Source organism: Girardinichthys multiradiatus, chromosome 7, assembly GCF_021462225.1.
Source record: "Girardinichthys multiradiatus isolate DD_20200921_A chromosome 7, DD_fGirMul_XY1, whole genome shotgun sequence".
NCBI classification, from domain to species: domain Eukaryota; kingdom Metazoa; phylum Chordata; class Actinopteri; order Cyprinodontiformes; family Goodeidae; genus Girardinichthys; species Girardinichthys multiradiatus.
In genome coordinates, this window is record NC_061800.1 from 18,886,017 (window position 1) to 18,910,578 (window position 24,562).

Here is a 24,562-nt window from a genome sequence, read left to right on the forward strand (position 1 = left end):
ATACATTAGATTTCCTTTGTCTGACTGCTCCTCTGAAACGCCTGTTCCTAAAGAAAAGAAGGAAGAAGAGGCACCTCATTTGCTTCATGCACCAGTATGCACTGCAAATTGCATGATTTCTTTGGGATCTCTAAGTGTACAGAGTTTTCAAAGTACTTCGGCACAGTTGGATGCATTCATGTGCTTTGCAGACACTTTTCCGATTCTTTATTTCACTAATTGTATGTGTGTAAGTAAAAATCTTGAAAGCAGGGATAGATTATGAAAATATTTTGAAGCAATGGCTTGTGGCTAAATCATTGGATAACTCAGACCTGTAGCGATATTTCTGTAAAACTGCAAGCAGATTCTGATGCTTACTTTTACAAAGCGAGAATGCAAAGTGACATTTCCGTTGTTTCCTTTGGAGCTATTAAGGTAGGCTGGATACTATCATTAAACAAAAGTAACATACAAAAGGTATTGATTTTTTGGAGACAATATGAGTACTTACGTGCTATAGATGAATAATAAAATAGAAGAATATCAAGCCATACAGGCGAGAGTGTTGGTTGGAGCCAGACCAGTTCAAAAGTAGATTTCTTCCATCTTTAAACATTTCTAATCAGTCCATAGCATAGGCTAACTTTATGGTGGGTGTGGTTGCCTTTACTGTGCAGGGGCAAATTTGCATAGAAGGATTCTTCAGAAAATTATGAAGAACCCTGAGCATCCTCTTCATCAGATTGTTGTACAACATCAGAGTGGCTTCAGTCAGAGGCTTCTTCAGATCTAAGACAGACCGCTACAGGAGATTCTTCCTGTCCACAGCCATCAGCATCTACAACGGCTCTTTGAAGAAACCTGAATAATATGAACTACAACATTTAATTTCCCTTTGGGATTAATAAAGTATTTGTGAATTTCAATCGGATTTAAAATATTTCTCCTGTTGCAAAAATGACTTTACTCAATTAAAGGGGCGATTACCCATATCTAGGCAACACAGATGGGAGGCTAAAATGACAAAAGGGCAGAGAGAAAGGAGGAAGTGGGGGGTGTGTACAGGGGGAACAACAATCACAAAATCAAAGACAAACCAAAAACAGAAACCATATGTTGTTTCTTAGCTTCTACATGTTTTCTTGTAAGTGCATTTAGCTTCAGTCTCAAATATTTCAGTCCACATTAAGAAAACTTCATACTGTTGCCTCTTTGGCAATGATGTATATGGTTATTCAGACTAAAAAGTGATTAGTTACCAATGTTAAAAACATTAATGTGCAACGTGATGCGAAAGAATGAATGTTATTTTATGAGGACATGTATTTTTTACACTCCATCGCCAGGTTGCACCTGTGACTGGAAAGTAGTTTTTGTTCTTAACCAGGATTGGTTCTAGAGCCAGATTTTCACTAGATTTATAAATTAATTGGTTTAGCTTTTCTCTGCCAGAGAGCCATCATCTTAAACACGTAAACCAACAGGCCAGGCAATATTAGCATTAATCAAAGAAGCAGCCGGCCCATGGCGGTGGCAGTATCATACTGTGGGGATTATTTTCTTCTTCAGGAATGCAGGGAAGCTGACCAGAGTTATTACTAGGGTAGATGAATCTTGGAGGAAAACAACTGCAAAAGACTTGAAAATGAAGTAGAGGTCCAGCGGCACCCCTAAATACACAGCTAGAGCTATGTATAATCATTTGGTTTAGATGAAAGCATTAATGTGTTCGAATGGCCCAGTCAAAGTTCAGATCTACATCTAGTTGAGAATCAATGGCAAGACTTCCACTTTACAGCTGTGCACTACTTTGTGTTGATCTATCACATAAACACTAAAATGCATTCAAGCTTGTAGTTGTAACCTGACAAAATGTGAAAAGTTACCAGGGTAGGAAAAACTTTGCAAGGCACTGTAGGGTAATGTCTAGATTGGAAACAGGAATAGAGGCTTGTTGAACTCAGCCTTCTAAACTGAGGCAATGAGGGGAAAACTAATTCCAATCTGTGTGTGTGTTTGTGTGTGTGTGTGTGTGTGTCTGCTTTTTCAGCTGGCTCTGCAGTCACGGCTCTGCGACCGGACACGAATCGGAGAGTACTACCCCGGGGCGGTGCGCTACACACAGGCAGACCTCATGGACCCGAGCGATGACGATGACACCAACGTGCTCTTCTACTCTCCTGACATGACCCTGAAAGATCGAGGTCCTTGAGAGGGAGAGAGAAAGAGGGAGACAAAAGAGCTGGAGGGAAGAAGCTCAAAGGAGAGTCAGAGCCACGGAGAAACGCAGCGGATTAGAAACTGAGAGGGAGGGAATAAAACAGGGTAGGGAGGGAATGGAAGACAAGATTGTGGGGACAGTCAGGCAGATAGAAGCCGGAGATGAGCTGTCAGGTTCCATTATTAATCCCCATCCTTTACTATTTAATATCCTTAAGACACCCACCGCACATTCAGAGCAGAGCTCCATTTCTGTGCAGCACGACTATGGGAAAACTCTAAAGATCAGCTAAATGCTAAAGGCATCTGCTGCTTCCGAAAAGGACTCAGAAACATTTAGCTCCCTGAACCCTCTGTTTTCCACTGCATTCTGCAGCATTTTAGCATGCCAGAACAAAAAGACAAAAAAAACATGAGGCACTGCTGAAAGGCAATCATAACAAGATGCTTCTTAAGCACTTGCAGCAATCACCTTTTCAGTTCCCCACAGGAGATGAGTTGAAAGGCAGGCCTTTAAAAATCACCCTATGTGTCAGCGTCTTGCTCTACCATTAGATTGATCCCGGCACTACATAATTTTCCTGCCAATAAGGGGAAGGTGGGTGTACAGTCGAAATACAAAAAGGTAGAAGGGGGGGTTTAAAAAATAGTCGAAGTGAGTCAGAATTGGGAAAAACAAGTCCTGATGTACAGCACAGGGGCTCTTTCCTCAGACAGTATTAGTTTTCAGGCTGACTCTTTGCCTGTAACGTTGCAAGTTCTGCACAAATGTTCCTTTGAATTTGTATTTTTGATGAAATGCCATACTTTTGCTATTTATAACAGATCAATGTACTGTATATGTTTGAATGTAAACTCTATTTTTGTATGTGCCTTGGGCTCAAATGTAAAGAACATTCTTCTGATCATCTTACTCTGAACAGCTTTATTTTACTCAAATCAACATGCTGAAAAGTTTACATACATGCATTGTGGCCATGAATTTCATGTTAATTTCAGGCTTTTGATGATGTTTCAAAATTATCCATACAGTCTCATGTACATACTTGTACTCCCCTCTTGTGTTTGGTTAAATGTCCTTTAGCAAGTTGCAGAAAAAAACATAAGCTTCTGGAATAACTCGATCTGGAGATTTGACCGCTTATCCTTTCAGAAACTGTAGAGCTCATGGAAATTGTTTGACATCTTGGCACAGATCTGGCTTTTAAATATTTTGAGCACACCCGATGTCTTGGCTGTCTGAGGAACTTGATGTTAGCAGGATTTTTCCATTCCAAAACTAGTTTAGATGTGTGTTTTGTTTCAAACATTGTCCAGTTGAAACACCCTACTTCGTCAAACACCCCCTCAAACAACACATCACAACCGATGAAAGAAAATTAAGATGTTTAGGAACAATGTAGGAACCACCCAGGCCTGCTGTGAACTGGAAGCCACTGGAACATCAGTGTCACTGTCCAGAGTTTAAGCCAGCTCACATCAACATGGGCTTAGCGGGTGTGGACCAAGAAAGAGGCACCAGCTCCAAAATCAACACCTTCTAGGATGCCTGAAATTTGCAGCAGCTTATATAGAAAGGGCAAATGTCAGACAAGCTGGACTCATGCTGGAGACACCAGGAGTGGAGTCCAGGTGAGGTTTTCAAACAAAAGAATTATGTACCAATTATGAAGCAAGGTGGTGGCGGCGGCATGCTCAGGGTCTTTTTTTTTTTTTTTTTTTGCTGCCATAGATTGGCACATTGCACAAAGTGAGTGGGAGGGTGTAGAAGGAGAAATAATTTCAAAGTCTTTATCTTCACCTTAAATCAACAGCTAGACGGTTGGAATTTGAACACAATTGAATGTTTCAACAATAATGATCCCAAACACACATCAAAACTAGTTTACAAATTGACAAAGACACCTAACATTGAACTTCTGGAATGGTCTCGACCTTAGTGAAGGTTTATAGACTATGTTTTTAAAAGATGAGACTGTGCCAGGAAAAAAACACATTTAATTCTGCCAAGAGAAGTGGTCAAAGATCCAACCAGGATTATACCACAGACCTGCTACTAAATGCATCAGTAGAAGCCTAAAGTAATTCACTTGTACTGATGAGTTTGTATACACTTCAGACCAGTGCTCTGCACACACACGTTTGTTCTTAAGGTCAAAACACATCAGCAAAAGGTGACACACAAGACACTTGCTGCCTTTCTCAGCTGAGCCGGCAGAGCTGAGGTGTGATTGGCAGGATAATGGAGCCACTTTATATTCACACACAGCCCATTTCCCAATATCTGGGTGATCTCATTATTATCTGTGTGCTCTGCTGACAGTCAGCTGCCTCTCTTAGAAGTTTGAGATAATAAACCCTCTCAGGTGTTTCTGAACTTTTCTGCTGGGTGTCAGTAACCAGAGTTTGCACCACTCACGTCATTTCCTTTCATTATTAGCACTTATGTTGGGTTTTTACTTGACTATCACTCAAATAAATAACCAGAAGAGACATTTCATAACAAAACTGAGACTGGATGTGTTAATTTCAGTTTCACAATGATGCCATTCTTCAACAACAACCAAAGACCAGTGGTTGCCTACAGTGCCTTGCAAAGCATCGATGCCCCCTCAGCTTTTTCTCACATTTTGCCATATTACAACCACAAGCTGTGCATATCTTTCAGCTTTGCATTTCTGGACAGTAAATGGTATATCCCTTCTAGTTTGTAAAATAGCTCAAGCTTAGTCAGATTTTATGTAGCATATGTGAACATCGGTTTTCATGTCTTGATAAAGATTTTCATGGTCTGAAAACCATGACCAGCTTGTCTCTGCTGAAGAAAGACATCACCACCATGATGCGGCCACCACCATGTTTCACATGGTGATGAGCAGTGTTAAGTTTTCTACCACAAACTTATTAAACGTCCCCACAACCTCATCACTGACCTGTCTTCATTGTGCTGTTGATTTAGTAATTTCCTCTTAAGCCTCTGAGGCCTTCATTGAACAGCTTGTTGATTACACACATGTAGAATACTGGACCACACATTTGAAAACCATGGTATCTCTAGTCTTGTGTAGCCTTTTGCAGGTTTTCTTCCCATTTTTCTCTGTATTTAGCTCCATTTAGGTCCATCTTCCCCATCAGCTCTGACCATCTTCCCTATTCATTCATTAATCCTACATGAAACATTGAATAAATAACAAAGAGCCCATGCATTAAATTTAACTGAATTTCATGTCATTGTTGAAGAAAATCGTCTCCACACCATCATGTTTTACAGCGGGCATGGATGTTTGGGATGACCTGCTATTTTTATACCACATATTTTACATATAGATAAAAAAACGTTGTAATTTTGTCACTTCTGTAAGCTGCAGTGGATTTCATTTAGAGGCATCATACTATTGGGGGCTGAACATGATGATATGTCACACTTTTCACATTTATATTAAAAACTAGAGACCACGCAAACCTTTTCTGCACTTCCCAATTATGCACTAATATGCATTGTGAGATTTGTGGCTTCAGGGCACTATATCTACGTGTGTGTGGGTGAATGTGCTCAAGACATCTTTTAGACCTGAGCAGGCTGCTTAAATATTGGACATTAATTATGAGTGGGAGCCGACTGGCCCGTGCGTGGCTCCGTATATGGCTAACAGGATTTTGATTAATGGAATATGTGCGCCATGTCCTCCAGAAAAAAAAAAAAGCCTCCACACACACAGATCTCTCCCACAGACTCCTGAACATGTCGATCCCAGCCCCAAGACCCCGTAAAATAAGCGAATCACCCCGACACGCAAGAGGAATTATTATTCCAACCCCCTTTCTCTTAACGTCGCATGCGCCGTAATTGGATACAATTTAACACCCGGGGCCCACGGGCAGGCGCACTGCCTACTATTAGCTCGCCTCGCCACCCTATCATTTGTCAGATCTGTGTTTGTGTCTCGGTCGATCCTTATTGTGTCAGCGTGTGTGTGTGTGTGTGTGTGTGTGTGTGTGTGTGTGTGTGGGGCTCCAGAAACCGGAGCCATTGTTGGAGTCCGGCCATGACCTAGCTGTGACGCACAGACTCGGAGAGAGAAGGCGACCGCAGCAACAGCAGCAGCGGTGCGGACACTGAAAAACAAGCTGGAGCTCAGTCACCTCGGAGCGGTAGAGAGAGGGAGAGGGAGATGGAGGCCTCATCTGCGGTCCACCGACAGCCCCGCAGTATTTTTACTCTATGCTTCCCTTTCTAAACCTGCCTCCTCTGTTGTTACCAGGATTAAAAAGCAGGCCCAACCAGGTAAACGGGGAGATTACAACAAAAGTAGTTCAATACATCTTAGGTTGTTGCTATTGGCTGCAAAGAATTTAAGTTTAAATGATTAAATATTAACATTCAATCTATTTTTGTTGTCTAAAAATTATAATGAAAGCACTTAAGATGTTTCATTACAGCTTATTCACACAAAGATTTGGGCAGATTTAGTGTTGTTGACCTTTTAGAACTTTGTACCCCCATTTCATACCCATATGCATTACCATCTGTTATCTGTGGATGAAAGCTTAACTCAGGGTTGCGGAAACAAACGTTGCATCTTGACACTGAAATTTGGTGGTGGCAGCATCATGCTGTGGGGATGCTTTTGCTCGGCAGGGACAGAAACGCTTCCAAGTTGATGGGAAAATGGATGGAGCTAAATAAAAGGCAATAGAAGAAAACCTGTCAGAGGCAGCAAACGCCTTGTGATCTCTGGCATTTTTTCATCCCCATTTTGGCAGCTGCCAATAATTCATGATAATTAAAGCTTCGACGTAGACGTTTACCTTAACAGATGTATTGAACCCGGCAACGACCATTAATTTTAATGCAGCTGAAACACTTTCTCTCTCCTTGACATTGACCTTGAGTTTGTGATGTTCACTCAGAACACAGCAGAGCTCCTCCATGGTGCTGCATTCATGTAACTTAAATATCTGCACAAAAAGAAAAAGAAAACCAATGCATCATTTGGAATATCGCAGTGGATTACATTCAGAGTTGTGGATATACTTCAGTGGGGCACATCTGTTACTAAATAGGACCTGAAAGATTTCCTTGCAGTGCAGACATTATGGAACAAAATTAGGCGTGACCACTTGGTTTTGTAAATATTGTCAGTGAATACATGTATTCGAATTTATTTGATTTGGATCATGTATGGAAAAACTATTCGCCAATAATTTTCTGTCAACTGATTGATGTCCTTTTTTTGCGCGTAGCTGATATGGTGGAATACTTCAGCTGAAAATATACCCAGATCAGACATGAAATCCATCAGCATGAATGTATCTGGGCATGCGTGGAGGATAATGCTCCAAATTTCCAGGAGCAGAGGTCCAGCCCGCTTCAGGGTCGTTGTGTTTTAATGTCCCCTGCATTTCCCAGCGCGGCTGTTTTCTGCCAGAGCGCAGCGGCTCTTTTAGCGATCCGATCCGCCTCCGAAAGGGTTAAATTAATCTCTTTCTCTAGCCTCTCTCTCAGCACACACACACAGATACACACACACACACACACACAGGCTGCCACCGCCCCAGATAACAGAGGGGCGCCTCTCCCCAGCCAGCCAGCCTCCGCTAATCGCAGTGGCAGGAGGGGGGAGTGGAGTGCCGGCGGCCTCTCACAGCGCTGGGCTTTTTATTGACGCTGCCTGCATGTGTGTGTCATTGCAGGGAGTGTGTGTGGGCGCATGCACGGATGTGCGTGTTTGTGTGTGCGTGGCAGAGCGAGAGAGCTATAAAGAGGTGTGTGTGCGTGGCTGTCTCTGTCTGTGTGTGTGTGTCTGTGTGTGTGCGTGTGCGCTCCCCGCCAGAAGCGGAAAGAAGGGAGAGGCGGGGAACTGGGAGGGTGGGTGGCGAGGTTATGAGCGGAACTCGACAGAGGCCGACAGACGAGAGAGAAGGAGGGGAAAGAGGAGGAGGAGGGGGGCAGTCTTTCTTGTGCTGCGCTGAGAGCCGCCGCCGCTTCTCCTTCCTCTCAGATAAGCTTCGTTTGAAGGTTTTCATCTTTATCCTCTAATGAAAACCGACGCTGCTGTTCGGTGTTTCTGCCCTGCGTGTTTATGATTCCCCTCCTCCGCCTCCAACATCGGAATAAGACAAGTATGACTGATTGATCGCATCGATGAATTTAGCCTGATTGATCCGGCCTTGATCTATATAGGTCCGCTCCTCTCAGTGCTCCAATTATTGGAGGCTCTCCATCTCCCTTTCTCTCCACTTCTCGCTCTCCGAGTCTCTTCTCGCGAGCGGCGGCGTTTGGCTCGGAGCCAGGCTCGCCCTGCCGAGCCAGGCTGTAATTATCCCCGGTGAGGCCGCGCTAACGCAGCGTGGCGCGCCTGTGGGGAACCGGTTAGCCCTACAACACCGGCGGGAGCGCAGAAGCGTGTGTGTGTGTGTGTTGATGTTACTCCAGCAGCTCCACTCCTAGCATTTGCAAACACCTTTCATGTATACATTAAAGAAACTAGAATGTAAAAAGTCACTCCGATCTATCTCTAATTCAAAGTGCCTCATTAAGGTGAACAAAACAGAATAAACGAGTGTGTATTTTTGTCTTTTAATAATGTTTTTTTCTAGTCATACGTCTATTGATTGCGCACATGCCCGCGCCTGAACGTGCCTCAGTGTGTTCAGGCAAGTTTCTGCGTGTGAGTTGCAGTAAGCGATCCATAACGATCTGCAGGTGGATTGTGCTGATTAGTACCGGCTGCTGTGGACTGAGCTGCGTGCAAAGAGCTTCCTGCAATCTGAGCCTGCCGACCGAGAGACTCTTTTTCAGCCTGTGTGTGTATGTGCTGTGCTCGCTTGAGTGTTGGCAGGCAGCCCGGTCCAACCCCCCACCCCCGCCCCCCTGACCGTGAGTCAGTCGGGGCTGTGCGGTGTTGTCTCTGTTTTAAGCATATCTGACGAAACGTGCACTGAAAGTGTGCGCGCCTGTTTGCGTTTTGAACTTGCCAGCGAGCGTGTGGGTTTGCCAGACTTCTGCTTCAGCGTTTGATTGCAGCAGCAGATGGCTGGATCGCATAGACACCGTCAGTGGACTTGTGTGGGTTCACGCTGTTTTGGCTTTTGAAAACAATCGCACCTATGTGCAGGAATCCCCGCCAAGACAATGAAAGCAAGAACAGTGGATCCTCTCTTTTAAGCATGTTTAAAGGCATTGCGGGCGTTTTCAAAACATGGTGGTGGCAGTATCATGATGACGGGGATGTTTGTTTGTTTTTTTTAGCAGGAACAGAAACCCTCCTCTGATCAGGTGGGACCGGTGTTGAGTTTTTTGGCCTGCATGCAAAATGTGGCGAAAAACTAACACTGAACATCACCCTGATCACACCTACCCCACTGAGACATGGTGGTGGCCGCATTATGATGTGGAGATGATTTTTTTGAGGTGACAGAGGGAACCTGGTCATAGCCGGTGGGAAGATGGATGGAGCTAAATACAGAGTAATACTGGAGCGAAAACCTGTTAGACGCTGCAAAAGACTTGAGAAGGAAGTGGATGTTCAGCAACAACCCAACAGCTGGGACTACAATAGAGAGGTTCAGATCAAAGCTCACATGCTCTCCATCTACACTGACTGAGCTTGTGCAGCTTTTGCAAAGAAAGGTTTGGGAAATTTTTCAGTCTCAGGGTTTGAGAGTCTGTGTCCACACTGGTTCTGGTTTTTACAAACACACCACACCTTCATGCATGAATCCTTGGCACACAATGACAGCAAGAGGACAGGATCCCTGCTTTTAAACAAGTTTCTCAGTCGTCAGTATCCAGTGTGAGCATTTCCTAAACCACATGCTATTCAGGGTCTGGCTTTTCAATCCACAAAGTTCACACACAGCCAAAAACGCACAGCACAGTCATTAAAAAAAGGTCTGGACTGGCTCTTGAGGCCTGTTTTTGTGTCTCCCCCTCCCTCCCTTACACACTCTCAAGAAAGTGTTATTTTTTTTCTTCCCCTGAAACTACGTTGGTGTGCTTTTCCACCCGAAATCTGGTTTGCCCCTTGGTTTCTTGGAGCAATATTCATCTTAATCCAGTTTTCCGTGAGTGATAGAAAGGGGCGCCTGGCTTCAACGCCCTTGGAGGCTGAGCAGAAGGGAGAGAAATGAGGAAAAGACCTGATGTGTGCTGTGACTTCTTTTTCCGACACCTCTCTGACCTTTTCACATGATTATAGGCGGGTCATTAGCAGGAATTTGTTTGAACCTCTCAAGGCTGTTTTCAGTGGTTACTTTGTGGTTTGTTCATGGATATGGGGGACACATGTTTGATTTGGGTGCATTTATTGCAGCACAGACCAACAGTAGATTGGCACATGTAGAGCTGCAGCATTGAGCTGTGGACAGCTAAAATGAATCTTATTCTGAAAAAAAAAAAAAAAACAACGTTTAGACCAAAATAACTCCTGAGTGTGTTTACAATCCAGCTGCCACTGTGCAAAAACATAAAATATGATATTAAAGTGTTGCTTTTTCCCTTTCAGTCTCAAATGCACAGTTTATAGTCTCAGCTTGCCGAGTTTGTTGGGCTTAAATGTGTGTGGCTCTTCAGGTTTTGTTGATTTTTGTTGTGGTTTTTCAGTTTCTAACATAGTTTTAATAAGTGATGGGTCTTCAGACTCCAGATTGGACTACTTTAAAATTTTTCCATACCTTCAAAAGTGGTTTAAAGAAGATAAAAATGTTCTAATTAGGGTACAAGCTACCCATACCATGTGCAGTAATGTGATGCTGGACATGTGTGCTGATAGCCTGGTCTGTCTTTAAGCGTAAAAAGGTGGCATTTATTTATTTTACAAAAATGAATTTCAAATGTTGGTTAATCACACCCACCATGTTGCTGCTTTTTCAGTCTGACTCAAAATAATTCAGGTTCAGAGAGTGCAGCGTTTCTTGATCTTGGAAACATGGGGTTCCTCTTTCCTTTGTGGTTGAGTCCAAACTTGTATTTTTGCTTGCAACAATGAACAGTGTTGACTGACAATGGCTCTCTGGTTTATCCCTGTCCGTGTAAAGATTTCCACTGTGGAATTGCATCTGATTTTAATTCAGTATTGCTTCAGGGCCTCAGGTTAAGAAAAAGGATATCATGGCCATTCACTATTGTTTTTTCCTGGCCTTGACTTGGGTTAAGGGACTTCTCATGAATATCTAATCACTAATTCCAGTTTTTACACAGTGATAAGCAATCTTACATGTTTTTATGTGTTTTTCTTTGTTTCTGGTGCGGCAGCAGAGGAGTTTTCAGTGGCATAGGTGTAACTGGATGCCTTTGCACCTTTTCTAGGGATTGTCTTTGGACAGTTTTCTGTTTTTGTTATATTTTCCTGCTGATCTCTTTGTGGTGGGACCCCCTGCTGTGTAAACGGTCCACCGCATTCACTGGAGCTGAAGTCACTCTGAAAGCAACCTGAGTATCTGATCAAAGTGAGGAGTCAAGCTACTCACTTACTTAGCTGTCTGAAAAGAAATAAGACAAACTTTGCAAATAAAAACTTTTATAGTAAAGAGTTAAGACTGTTTTTGACCACATTTTGCCAGAGTCTTATTTAGTCTTATACTTTATTAAGGTTCCTGCAGAAGCATTTTATGTGGTAGACCAACACAATGCAGCGCAAAATGATGGAGGTGGAAAGAAAATAATTCAAAGGTTTTCTGAATGTATGTATATTTGGTGCTTTGTGCCCCTATACCCCTAAATAAAATCTTGTGTGACTAGTTTCAGAGGTCAGTAGAACATTTTGACCTATATGTAAGTTGCCACGTGTGACATAACACTAACACTGCACATCACCGTGTGACCACTATCACCACTATGAAACATAGAGTTGGCAGCATCATGCTGTGACAATGCTTTTCTTTTTGGACATGGAAGCTCAATATGGAGCAGTTCTGTAGGAAAACTGTAAAGAGCTGTAAAAGATTTGGAGAATAGAGATCACCTTCTAGCAGGACAAAAACTTAATAATGATTTAGATTATTAATGTTCATATGCTAAAATGGCCCGGTCAAATCGGGCTTAAATCCAATGTTTTTACAGACACCTTCCCAATCTAAATTTAAGCCATTTTGCAAAGAACCGGCAAAATTGTTGGTTTCTAGATCTGTAATGATGGTGGTGTCCCCAAAGAAATGTTGAAATTGCACGAAAAAGGTAGTTTTAAAAGCATTTGACTCAGCGGGGCAGAATAAAACTTTTTAAAACCTTTTACAAAAAGGTTTGTGGATGTAACATCAAAAATTTGCAAAGGTTCAAAGGCTATCAGTAATTTGGCAAGTTACTCTATATCTAACCTGTGAATGGATTTGAGTTTTTCTTTAACTAAGCCATTTGTAAGAGCATTGACCTGCAGTGTGAATATCCCCCGCTTTATACTGTGGTTTAGCAGCTGTGGCCAACGTGAACGATTCTCACTGATGAAGGGTGAGGAGAGGGTGGAGCTGAGCCGAGCAAACATGCCCGCTAATTCACCCTGGATTTGTTTAGGTTTTAGAGAGTTTTTCTTCAAATCTGTGTCAGAAGCGCCACGCAGTTTTTCAGCAGAGTGGAAAATAAGAGCAGCTTTTGTTCTGCATGAAGGCGGACGCCCATCCTGCTACCTTTACACTGAGAGAGGAAGCCCTGCGCTCCACTTCCACTGGCCTCCTAATCCAAACTTCTGGACAACTTGGCCTTCGAGATGAGCTTAGCTTTTTTAAACGCATCCATATGCGAGCACTCTGCAAGCTTTTTGTTTATTTGTGTATGACTGTCTGGTTTAACTCCCACTTTCAACAGCTGTGGCAAATACAGCCAGACCTTCCATTGCCAAGGCTCCCTCTTACTCCTACTCTGCTTCTGTCTGCCTCCAACGGCTGTCTGTCTGTCTGTCGGCCTTCTTTCTTTCTCCTTTTTCATGTCCAACCCCCCCTCCCCATCTCTCCTACACACTCATACGCGGGCACATGATGCACACACCTCAGGCTTGATATTCATAGCCTCCTCCTCCTTTGCTTGACATGGGAGCTTTAACAGATGTGCCCCAGCCTTGAGCTGCCTCCCCCTCTGTCCCCCGCGCTCCCTCTGTGTCTCTTGTGTTTCACAGAGATATCTTTAGGCTTGAAAAAAAAAAGTAAACAGAAATTGATTTGAAATATATTCCCATAGTGTCAACTGAAAGGGCTGCACGTGAAGAATAGTTGAAAAGTGTGATGGCATTAAATAGTTCTATTATGATGCTTAATAAGGTTCCAACAAAGGAAATATTTTGCTTTACTTTCTTGGGTTATAGAGAAATTTCCATGATTAGAAACAGCAGCAATGTGTCCTATATAAAGAGCCAGCCCAAGGCAGTAGCGAACAAATATGCTGCTTAAGGCCTCCAGGCCATCAGAGGGCACCCAAGAGTACCTAGGTTCTCATGCATAAAGCTTAAAAGTTCAAATTTCTTTAATTTTGGTAATTCAGTTGAAATGTGAGACTCGTATAGATTCATTACACACAGAGTGATATATTTCAAGTTAATGTATATGATTATTGTCTACACCTAAAGAAAACCCAAAATTCAATATTTTCAATAAGAAATGTGAGTCTACTAAACGTACCGTGCCAGGGTCCGGGTCCTGTGTACCAGTGTGAACCCATCCCGGACCCTGAAATGGACCAGCAAACTGTACCCTGGCACGATTACAACTGCCGGACTCCACATGCTTTATCTGGACCCTGGTGCGGATTGCTTGCTGTGTGAATATGTGCCAGCCCAGCGTTCCAACGGCAGGAAGGGAGGATGAAATGTAAGAGCAGCACATTGCAGTAGAAGAAGAGGAAAAACAAAGTAAGAGTCCGAATCTGAAGATAAAAAAGTTTGAAAATGTCTTGTGGAGCTATGAGGAGTAGTTAAGAGCTGCTCACTACTACATTTGCACACCTTAGCAACAGAAAACCCTGATAAGAGACTTTCTTCTTCATGCTTTTTTTTTTCTTCTCAATCCGTGCAACACTGCCCCATTGCAACAGCATGACGTTGTTTGGCCCAAACAGTCGAAAAATCTCTGTGTGAAAGCACAACTGGGACAACTAAAGGTGTGAATTTTCTCACTTTAACCAATCCCTTGACCTGACCAACAGTGTAGATGCCCGTAGATGTGCCCTCGGTCCAACACACCTGAATCAAAAGTCTGAATTACCTCCTCATTATGCAGTCAAGTTCTAGTGTGGGCATGTGCTGCTGGAGGTCAAGCTGGAAATTAAATTACCATCTGCATAACACTCGTCAGCAGAGGAGCATGCAATGCTATAAAATGTCCTGACAGAAGATGACATGGCTCCCTGAATCATCGCTGGCTGGGAAGCTTCACAAAGGAACTCAAGCAACTTGGATTCTGTGCCTTTCCACACGTCCCCCAGACTCTAGGAACTTGATTTCTAATGTAAAATTTACTTTCATCTGAAAAGAGATCTTTGGTCAACTAAGCAACAGTCCAGTCCTTTTTTCTCCTTAGTCCCGGTAAGATTCTTTGGATATTGTCTCTGATTCAGGACGAGCTTAACACATAATGACCTTTATTTTCTAAGTTTATAGAAGCTCTGACTCCAGCTGCAGTCCAGAGTTTGATAATCTACTATTAATTCTTGAATGGGTCTTGCTTGCAAAGCCTCTCAAGGCCGTGCTTGTTCACCTTTATCTACCACACTTTTTTTTTCCTTTCACTAAACTTTCTATTCATATGGGGGGGGTATACAGCACTAGGTGAACAGCGAGCTTCTTTAGACTTTTAATTAACTGGGCCATATCATCTATTAAAAATCCTAATTTTTATTGATGTAATGTAATAGTTAAATTTTCTGAGAAACAGAATTTTGGAGGGTTATTGAAATCTATATATATATATTAATCTATATAATATATTAATTTCACTTTTTAAATTCAAGTAATGAAATTAATTAATGTCTCCATGACGTTCTAATTAACGCAGACGGACCTTTTATGTGAATTGGGATCGGAGTCCAAATTAAATTCTGCTTTGAGCACCATACATTCACGGGCCGCTTCTATATATTTGTCAAATAGGCAAAAATATACTTGGATATAGGAAGAAACGCCATTTGAACGCTGCATCCTGACCTCACATCATCCTTATTATTGAGGTTATGTTTTCTTTCAAATTATCCATGTGCCTCATTTGCCACTTAATGTGTATTTAAACCCTGCCTGGTGCTCTTTAGGAGTTTCAGCGGAGCCTGCTAGGTGTGTGTGTTTCTCTTGGAGCGTGTTTATTTGTGTGTGTGTGTGCGTGTGTGTGTGTGTCCGTATGCGCGCGCAGCCAGTGCCGTGCGCTGGAGGCTTATGGTAATTGCGGTCTCCCGACTGGCCTTCTGGGTAGAGTCTGTGCGAGTGGGAGTCGAAGCGAGTCACTCGGTCTCGGCAGCGTTCATCCATTCTCTCTCGCTCTCTCTGTGTGTGTGTGTGTGTGTGTGTGTGTGTGTGTGAGTGAGTGAGTGAGTGTGTGTGTTTGGCACTCCCCGTAATCACACGGCTCTGTGTGCGACCTCGGTGCGAACCGAGGGGCTCCCGACACGGGCTGTTCTCTGCGACTCTGGAAGCGAAAAGAGAATCAGAGGAAGAAACGGAGGGAAAGAAACTACACGGGATAAATTCTTTCCGAAGCCCTGATCCCGTCGCACGGATTCCGCTGTTGGAAGCGGGGAGGGTGGGGGACGCGCAGAGAGGAGCGACGCAGAGCGGGAGGAAAAGGGGCTTTTTCCGAGCACGCCGTGCTCCGTTCAACATGGCGCTGCTGAGAGGGACGTACGAGCCGATTTAATTTCTCCGCCAACCTCACCTCACCACCTGTATCCTGCGAGGGACTCGGACCGAACGGCGTTTTTTTTCTTTCCGAGTCGTCGGATCCTCTCTTGTGGATTTTTTTTCCCCAGGATTTCAACCCTCAGTCTCTCTCTTTCGGCGCAGGATCTTTTTGTAGCTCTATGGAAGCTCCTTAAAAGTCCGCTTTCAATACAGTAAAGGATGAGAGTCGGCCTTAGACAATAGAACACACACTGAGGGGCTTATTTGTTTCGTTTCGTGACAAGTGGATAACCTGTTAGACACTTTTTGTTTTTTTCCTGCTTCTGGCCGGGATCATCTGTCCCCAGCAGACGGGACCGTAACCGGGGCCAGTCTGCGTACGTCCACGCACTGGGAAAAACAGGACAAAAGACTTGAATAGGACTCTACGGAACTTGCACCATTTAACCAGGTGAGCCGAAACAAAAGACTAATCTGAATGTGTTTTATTTCCCCCATCAGCATGTGTGAAATCCCCTTTTTTCCTTAGCTCCAGAAAAAAAAAAAAAAAAAAAAAACCCGTGCTGCGCTCTTCATAATTATGCCCATAACGGTTTGGCTGTTTTACATTCTTCAGTGTGATTTTAACAGCGGAGGAAATAAACGAGCTGGATCCTGATCGCGATGATATGCGCAGGGACTGTGGGAGAGGATCGGACCACTTCTAAGAATAGCGCATAGGGTGGTCTTTGTGCGTTTCGGCGGGGCAGCGGCATGGGGTTGATAAACAACGCGCACACACCGCACACACAGCAGAGGTCCCAGCGTCCTGTCAGCCGGCCGGAGGTGAGAAGGACGTCCCATCGATTAGCGAACTTGAAAGTGGCGCCGTCCTTGGTTGGTGTTGGTGGTGACGGTGCCTGCTCGGGATTTTCGCTCCCCGTGGTGTGTTTGTGCGCGCCCGTCCCCGTGCTTGTGCGCGCACACGGAGCTTCTGCGCTAAACAAGGTTACAGGAATCCAGCCTCGCCCTGTACCAAAGGCAGAGCCGGCGCAGCTCCGTTGAGAGTCCGGTTCGGTTGGAGGGCATCCTCCGCTGCGTGTGCGCTCCTGCTGCTGTCACTGCACGGTGTAGAGGTGCTCGGAGACGGCTTTGTTTGGACAGATTGGACCCCTCATCAGTTCCAGAGGTAGAGTGAAGCATGTGTGGTTGTGGGCCGCTCACCTTCCTGTCTATATAAGTTGGTGGAAACCACTCTAGCACCCCCCCCCCCCCCCGTGTCTCGCAGGTGTTCTCTGGTCTGACTTTGCGCTGCGGCGTGTTGTTTCCCCTCCCCTGCTTTCCGCACGCAATCTCGCCCTGCTTGGAGGATAAATGGACCCCCTCCTCTACAGGATCCCCGGAGCTCCGATACGCGTTCCTCTTTCTCTTTATATCCAAACAACCTACTTTCCAAACAGTCATTTATCACTGCCGCTATAATTTCACTAATTGCTTGGCGAGTTTCGCGTTGTTTCCAAACCAGTCTCGTTTTAGATTATCCTTTTTTTTTTTTTTTTTTGTCACCGTGGAGCGCATCTTGCTGCCTGAAGTTGCCGTTTAATTGAAATAAGAGCCGCAGGGATTGTTGGACGCGTTCCAAACTGAGAGTTTAAAGCTCATCTGCAGGCTACACAGACTGCTTCTTTCTCTTCGTTTTATTTCTCTTATATGTTCGGGTATAGGATCGGCGCTCCCCTCCATTAATTAGGGGGACGCTCTCCTCTCAGGAAGGTCGATGCGCTCTCATATTGACTGGCTGGCTTCAGCTCAACTGACTGATAATTTTTTTTTTTTTTTAACAGCGACAGAAATACCCCCTTCTCTCTTCCCGGCGGCCAATACGCGCGGATTAGACCGTATAGGCTCTATATAACACCGCGCATACAACAGACTGGAGGAACAGGATCAGGACCTCGCGTTTATGGGACGTTTCCAAGGAGCAGAGAGGGAGGATTAACTAGTGGGGGGTGGAGGCTACTTCAGTGGGCTTTGAGGCAGAAAGAGAGCTTTGTTGTGTTTGGATTAAACCGCGGTCTTCAACCTGTACAACCGGACTTCTAAGTCAAATCAATCAAACTGACTTTAGATATAGTTCGCCACCTATAGAATATGCCACCACTAGATTTAAAAAAAAAAAAAAAAAAATGTGTTTAGTTGTAAACAAGTATGTAATCAAGATGAAGCCTCCTAAAACAGGCTTCCACACGCACATGCCCTTGATGACATCACATTAGGTATAACTGATCAGTCCTTCTGAGTACATCCCTTTTGTGGTTTTCTTGTTTTGTTTCTTTGACCCTTTTAACGAAATTCTTCTTTAACTTGTACCCTGCATGTTTGTGACGAAAGGATTTCAGGATAGTTAGCCAACAGTGAATTAAAACAGAATAGTTTTTTTACGGTGTTTGTCTACAGTTGTTATAATCTGTTGGTTTACTCATCTACCATTGGTCGCTTTCCTACCAGCTCCAATATTGTGCCTTTTGTGTCGTCATCAACCCAAATACACCTAAAACAGAATTAAGTGGGGGGTTTCCCCCCCCCCCCCATTTTGTGAAACCCTGGCATAGTAATCCTTACTTTTTCCACCCCACTGTGTTTTATTGTTAATACATTTGTTGGTGGAAAAATACACCACCTGATTGTATGTTAAATTGGCGAGACGAAAGGCATGTGGAAATTCAGGAAATAAGTTAGATCTCCTGTTTCTTTTTTCAATGAGAAAACAAAGATCATGCTTCGTTCCTAAGCTGACTTTTTTTTTTTTCACTTTTAACTGGATTTGTGCCAACCTAGGAACAATTAGTGGAGTTTTCAACCTAAAATACATCTTCTATCACCTTCCATTTGCGCAAACCTTTAAAAAAAAACCACACAAAAAAATAAAATAAATAAATAACAAACCTCGGACTGGCTCACGCTGTGGACGCCCCAAAGCACAGCACTTCACATTTTGTGTGGGCCGAGTTTATTTTTAGCGCGGCCCCGTCGGACTGTTTTGCGCATCATTTTTCCACTGAGCGCGCAGTGAAAGTCGGTGAGGGAACTGATCTGTTCTCCAGGTGTTAGAGTACAGATGGGGAGGGCTGCTTTGTTTTTTTTTTTTTTATTTATTTCTCTCCCCGTTTGCATGTTAGAGGACCTCTTATTTTAAAAGCAGTGTTTTTGATTACCTAGATATGCGTTTGTCTTCATTTGGTTCTTATTTGGATGACGAGAAAATAAAAAGCCAAGGATAATAATCGCCTGTCGGCATCCTTAAAGTTTGGCTGCATACAAGCTTGTCATTAATGGATTTAGGGAAATGTGAGAACGGGGAGGACACACTTTCCAGAGGTTTGTTGTTAAAAATCACCTGAAGGCTTCTGCTCCTGCTGCCGGGAAAGGGAGGGGGGCTCATTGTCATGGTGAGTGATGTGTGACAGTGGTTGTGTCAGCGTGGTGCTCCGTGAGGACCTGCTGCGTTAAAGAGAAAGGGAACAACCACACCGCCTCCATTCTAAACCCATTAGTCTCATGTTTATCCCCTTTTTTCTAATCTGGGATCAATAGGGACCACGGTGGGGGTAAAATTACGCACGGAGAGAGCGCGTCGATACAACCACTGGGCGTCTTTTCTCTTATCAAACCCATTGTGTTTGAGGGGTGGGGGAATAAATTAGTTTAAAAGAATAACCGGTGTTCTGTTTTATATCCAGACGGAGTCAGGAGGCTTGTGTTGTTGTTGTTGTTGTTTTTTGCCGTGCTTCTCTCTTCTCCTTCACTCACGCTTAGATAGAAAACAGCCTCCTCGCTGCGCTACCGAGGCGAGATGTGTGTGAACAAAAGCCGAGGCGCGACAGAGAGCCGCGGAGAGATCGGTTTTCCAGGCGCTGCGCTGCTCCCGGAGGAGACGTCACGGTTTGATTGAAGCTATGCTCCGTGTTGGCCTCCCGGGACTTGGCGATGAAACAGGAGAACCTCCCTCCCCTCTCCCCCACACAAAGCCCTCCATCTCCATCCCTCCCTCCCTGCTTCCCTCGGCGCTCCACAAAGCTTTTTGTTTCGAAGAGGTCTGGAGCGCACGGGTCAGTTCCCCGCTGAGATGTGTCGGGGCCCCCAGCGCTGCTGCTTTCACCCACCGCACAGGGAGCGCGGAGCCGGAGCGCATGATCCACGAACACCGCGGCGGTGTGACGTTTTCAGATCCGACCTCTCTATCAGAAAATACAGATGAATTTGTGGTCACCCATGTTACGAATCCCTAAATAAAACCTTGAGAAAAATTCTTGTTTTATTGCAGCACCAAAATATTTAGAAAAAAAATCCAACTTTTAATTTGTGTACCATATGTTTGTCAGTTGAACACAGTTAAATCTTTTCCTTCAGTCTTTTACAAGGTAGGAGAACTCAGGGTTTTTTTTTTTTTACCTCTCATTAGCTTTTTAGATCGTCCAGTCATTGGTCCTCTCTTAAACGCCTCACCCCCACAGGGTCTCTAAAGGATTTAGGCCTGGGGTTTGTGATGGTCATGTAAGAAGGGGCATTTTGAATCTGCTGAGCCATTTTGCTCTTTGGATCATTAAAGACCCAATGAGAACCTATTTACTAGCAGAGGCCAACTGACTTTTATTTATAATGCCCTGGTATTTCAACAAGTTCTTGTTCCTTTGTGCTCTAAGAAGGTTCTCCGAGCCTTTTGGAAGAGAAACAGGCCCACAGCATCATAGATCCTCCACTATACTTAACACTGTGCACAAAGTGCCAGCAGAGGTGTTTATTGCTCATTCTTATTTCTCTCATATGACCAAATCACACATGGTAGGATACAAAAGGCTTGAGTGGCTCTTCAAAAAGCAGGTCGCATGTAGATTAAGTTTAATGGTTGCCATGGAGACCTGGTGACCCTCTTTGCAGCAGTTCTCTAACAGTGAGCTTTGGAGATGTTTCCTCCCTTACGGTACGCATGCACGTGGACCTCTCTGGCAAGTCATTTATACCCCAGTGAAACAGGAAGCCATGGATTAGTAATCAGAAGTTAGAAGAAACTGATCAACCTACAAAAATAAATATAAATTAAATCTAAATGTAACAAAAAGACTGCTGAGACTGTTTTGAGGAACCAACAAATGTGCAACCATCATTCTTTGTTAAATGAGGTAATTCTTAAACTGAATAAATATACTTAAATTAAAGGTTGGATGTTTTTTCTTTCAAAAATACGTGAGGCTGTTACTGCAGTAAAAGATGGATTTATTTTAAGGGTCCTTTCACATCTTTACCAAGGGTGCCAACAAATGTGTCTGTTTTAAGTCGACTTTCAAAACATTACGTTTTTCAACTCCTAATCATGGTATCAGAAGGAACATCTGGGTTGTTTTTGTTGGTAAATGCCAGCTGCAGTGACTCGATGTGGGGCGACTACAAAGGCTGCAGAATAAAAAACCTAACCCTTCCCCTAAGATTGCTCTCAGCTTCACCGGCCTCGCCGCGGCCTATCGGAAGATTGATTTGGCAGAAGAGCGCTGATGACATGCACACCTCCCCTCCTCTGCAGCCCGTGCAGGCACGGTCTTGATCAAGGCTCCTGGTTTGCTTTTTAGACCTCGGTGCCTCGGGCATCTCTGACGAAACCCCACGGATCTTTTTGGCAGCGCAGTGGGGAGGTAGCCAGAGGAGTTTATTGCACCACATTGCCTTCAAAGCTGGAATGTGTTATCTGCCATTTGGATGGGGTTCATGTTGGCTGCAAAGGTTTTGACCTGCAGTTCTGGGCCCTTTCTCTACCACCGAGTCAATAGGCTACCTGTAGGGTATGCTTCAGAATTGATAATATATACTTGTTTTTGACTTGAACATTGAAAATAAGGCGTGCAGAGATTTAGTTTCTTAGCTTAACCAGCAGTAACTGTGTTTTGACTGTGCTACCCTGAATCATTCCCCCTCTCTGAACTTAATTTCCCCAAACCTTTTAAAAGACATGTCCATTGCTGGGACAATTTGCTGGACAGTCTTTTGCCCTGTTGTTTCTGGTGCAGGAACCAGGTCCAAATCAGATTACCAGGGTAGAAATCTTAGCACTCCCCCATCAGAGAGGTAGTACTTTGCGGTATGGAGGCATTATCTGACCCTGGCTGTTTATTGCCCGTGTTTGTGATTGTAGAGTGCAAAACTATACTTTTTATGTAAATTTTGTCTGCAATGACTGCTTTACAATGCTGCGATGATTCCCCCTATAGAAAAGTCTAGCACCCTCATAGCACTAAACTCTGCCACAAAAGGTTGACGGTATTTAAAAAGCTGCTAACGTCCTATCTGGGCGTTTTTATGAAGCAAATTTCTGCCCTGGTAATCTCATTTGACCCCGTTTCCTGTATTGAAAAGGAGGAGTAAAAGTGGCCCCAGAAAACTACCCTGGTTAATTAGTTGATGCTTTTCAGTTTAGAAATAAAATTATTTACGCGTTGTTTAATTTATTTCAGATGTCGTATGGAGCATTGTTTCTATAGCATCTCATGACAGCAAGGCCATCCTCTCAAAAAAAGCGTCAAATAAGCTCCAGTAAATGCGGGGCGACTCGTGCATGCGCATCTCTAGTACAATCGTGTCCTTTAGTGGCATAAAGACCCATTTAGTCCCCTATTTGGCCCGGAATGAATAGAGCCAGTTCAGTGGCCACCACCCGGGTCCCTGTGACAGCACCAAGGGTGGAGGCGGTGTGGTTGGGGGTGCGCACAATGTCTCTGTTGTTGTCGACCGTCATGCCGAGGGGTAGGGATTGAACCGTGCACCGACTTACATGCGGTTGTGTAGCGGCCCCGGGGAGGACGCATGCAAGGGGCCCCCCTCGCTTGTTTACAACTCGCTGGCTAATAATGTGACAGCTGAAGAGCGGCCGCCATCTCCCTCCAGCTTCTGCAGCTCCCCCTCTGTGCGTGTGTGCGTTCACGGTGGCTCCATCCCCTCCTTGGCTCCCCTGAGCTCCCATCTGAAATGAGAAACAGCTGTCAACTTTTCACAGGGTCTTCATTGTGACGATCAGTCGGACCATTTGGCACGCGTCAGAATGATAATCAATAACAATTAAAATTGCACTGGCGTTCTGTGTGCCTAAGCTTTTTACTCATTATCATGCTGAGTGTCGATGCTGGTGAGAGTGTGGCCCGAGGCACAAGGTAGCTTGGAGCCAGACTGCTCTTCTGCTCCACGCTCTTGTTGTCTTTTCCACAGATTTGTTCCCACTGCTTTCCATTTTGCTCACCTGCAGCATCGTGCGCGAGTTTCCCTTTTCTCTCGTGTGTGTGCGCCATGGTGCTCACTTTTAATCCATGTTTATCCTCCCCCCACCCTCGTTGCCGCGGAGATTATCCTGCGTCACTTTGCATTTTTTTTTTAGGGCTGATCAGAGCTCTGCGCTTCAGAGAGCCTGCTGGCAGAGCTCCAAGGACAAAGAGCGAGAGGGCGCGCAGTTAGACCTACATTCCCGGGTCTGCCGTTATTCTAACGAGCTTTAAAACGGGACACAGCAAACGGCGCTCGTTTGCTTGTTTTAACTCCGCTTATACGTTCCACTTGGCGATCAGATCCTCCTGCATGAAGATAAACAAGGCTAAAAATTGTGGCGCATGCATGCATGAGCTCCGTGCGCACTGCACAGGGAATATACAGAGGGCCTCAGCCGCAGGAGGAGATAAGCGGAGCCCGGTGTTTGTTTTTGTGTCCACACCGCGGGTCACTGAGAGTTCAAGGCGCTGTCACCAGGAAGAAGAGAGAAAGAAAAATAAACACTATGTTTAAATTTTTTTTTTAATAGTTTGAACTTAAAATTTTTAATGAGAATCAGCAGAGGAATCTGAGCCAGATTACATTCAAAAACCCTTCTGCAGTCCCCCTGTTACTTCCTTCCAGCCACCTCCTCCTCCCCCTGCTGCTGCTGCTGGCCGTGCAGTGACGGATTGGCCGGCCCTCGGGAGTTGTTTGTTGCCCCAAACTATTCTTAGCTGCAGGGATGGGTGTCGACGCTCTGCCTTTCCCTCCTGTATATCCCCTATATCTCGGGTCTCTCTTTCCTCCCCGTCCTCTCCACTCGTGGCGCAGTATTATGTTCGGATTTGGTCTCAGAAAAACCCTCAGCCACCAGACTTACTGGCTTCTAACTCCAGGCCTGTTTGATATTTGACACCCTCTGCAGGCCCACAGCTCCCTCTCTTTCACTGCCTATACAGGCTCCATGTTATTGATGTGAATGTTACAGCGTCAGTATTTCTTTGCAAAAACAGGGTTGCTTAAATTATCCACATAAAGTGGGACATTTTAAGTAAAAATGATCTTATGTTCCCGCTTGGTGATTAATAAACACCGGGTTTGTGCATGCCTTCCTGGTAAATTAGTTATTTACTCACATTTGGTCTGTTAAAATGTCAAAACAAAAGATGTTCCGGTACATTTCAATTTCAGAACCATAAATATGACATTTCATAGACATGTTATCTACCTAAACCATTGAACATCTCTTCATTGTTCCTTTTACTTGAGTATTGGGGACGCTG

At 44.3% G+C, this 24,562-nt stretch overlaps 1 protein-coding gene across 3 annotated transcripts in view; it reads left to right on the top strand.

Moving 5' to 3' along the window:
• Nucleotides 1-5,127, top strand: part of si:dkey-100n23.5 (cyclic AMP receptor-like protein A) — an 82,022-nt gene extending 76,895 nt beyond the window's left edge. For all 3 annotated transcript variants that reach the window (XM_047371384.1, XM_047371386.1, XM_047371385.1), the window contains one exon: nucleotides 2,033-5,127. In XM_047371384.1, coding sequence (XP_047227340.1) covers nucleotides 2,033-2,194 — 162 coding nt within the window. In that variant the 3' untranslated portion in view covers nucleotides 2,195-5,127. The remainder of the gene's footprint in view (nucleotides 1-2,032) is intronic.
• The last annotated feature ends 19,435 nt before the right edge of the window (nucleotides 5,128-24,562 follow it).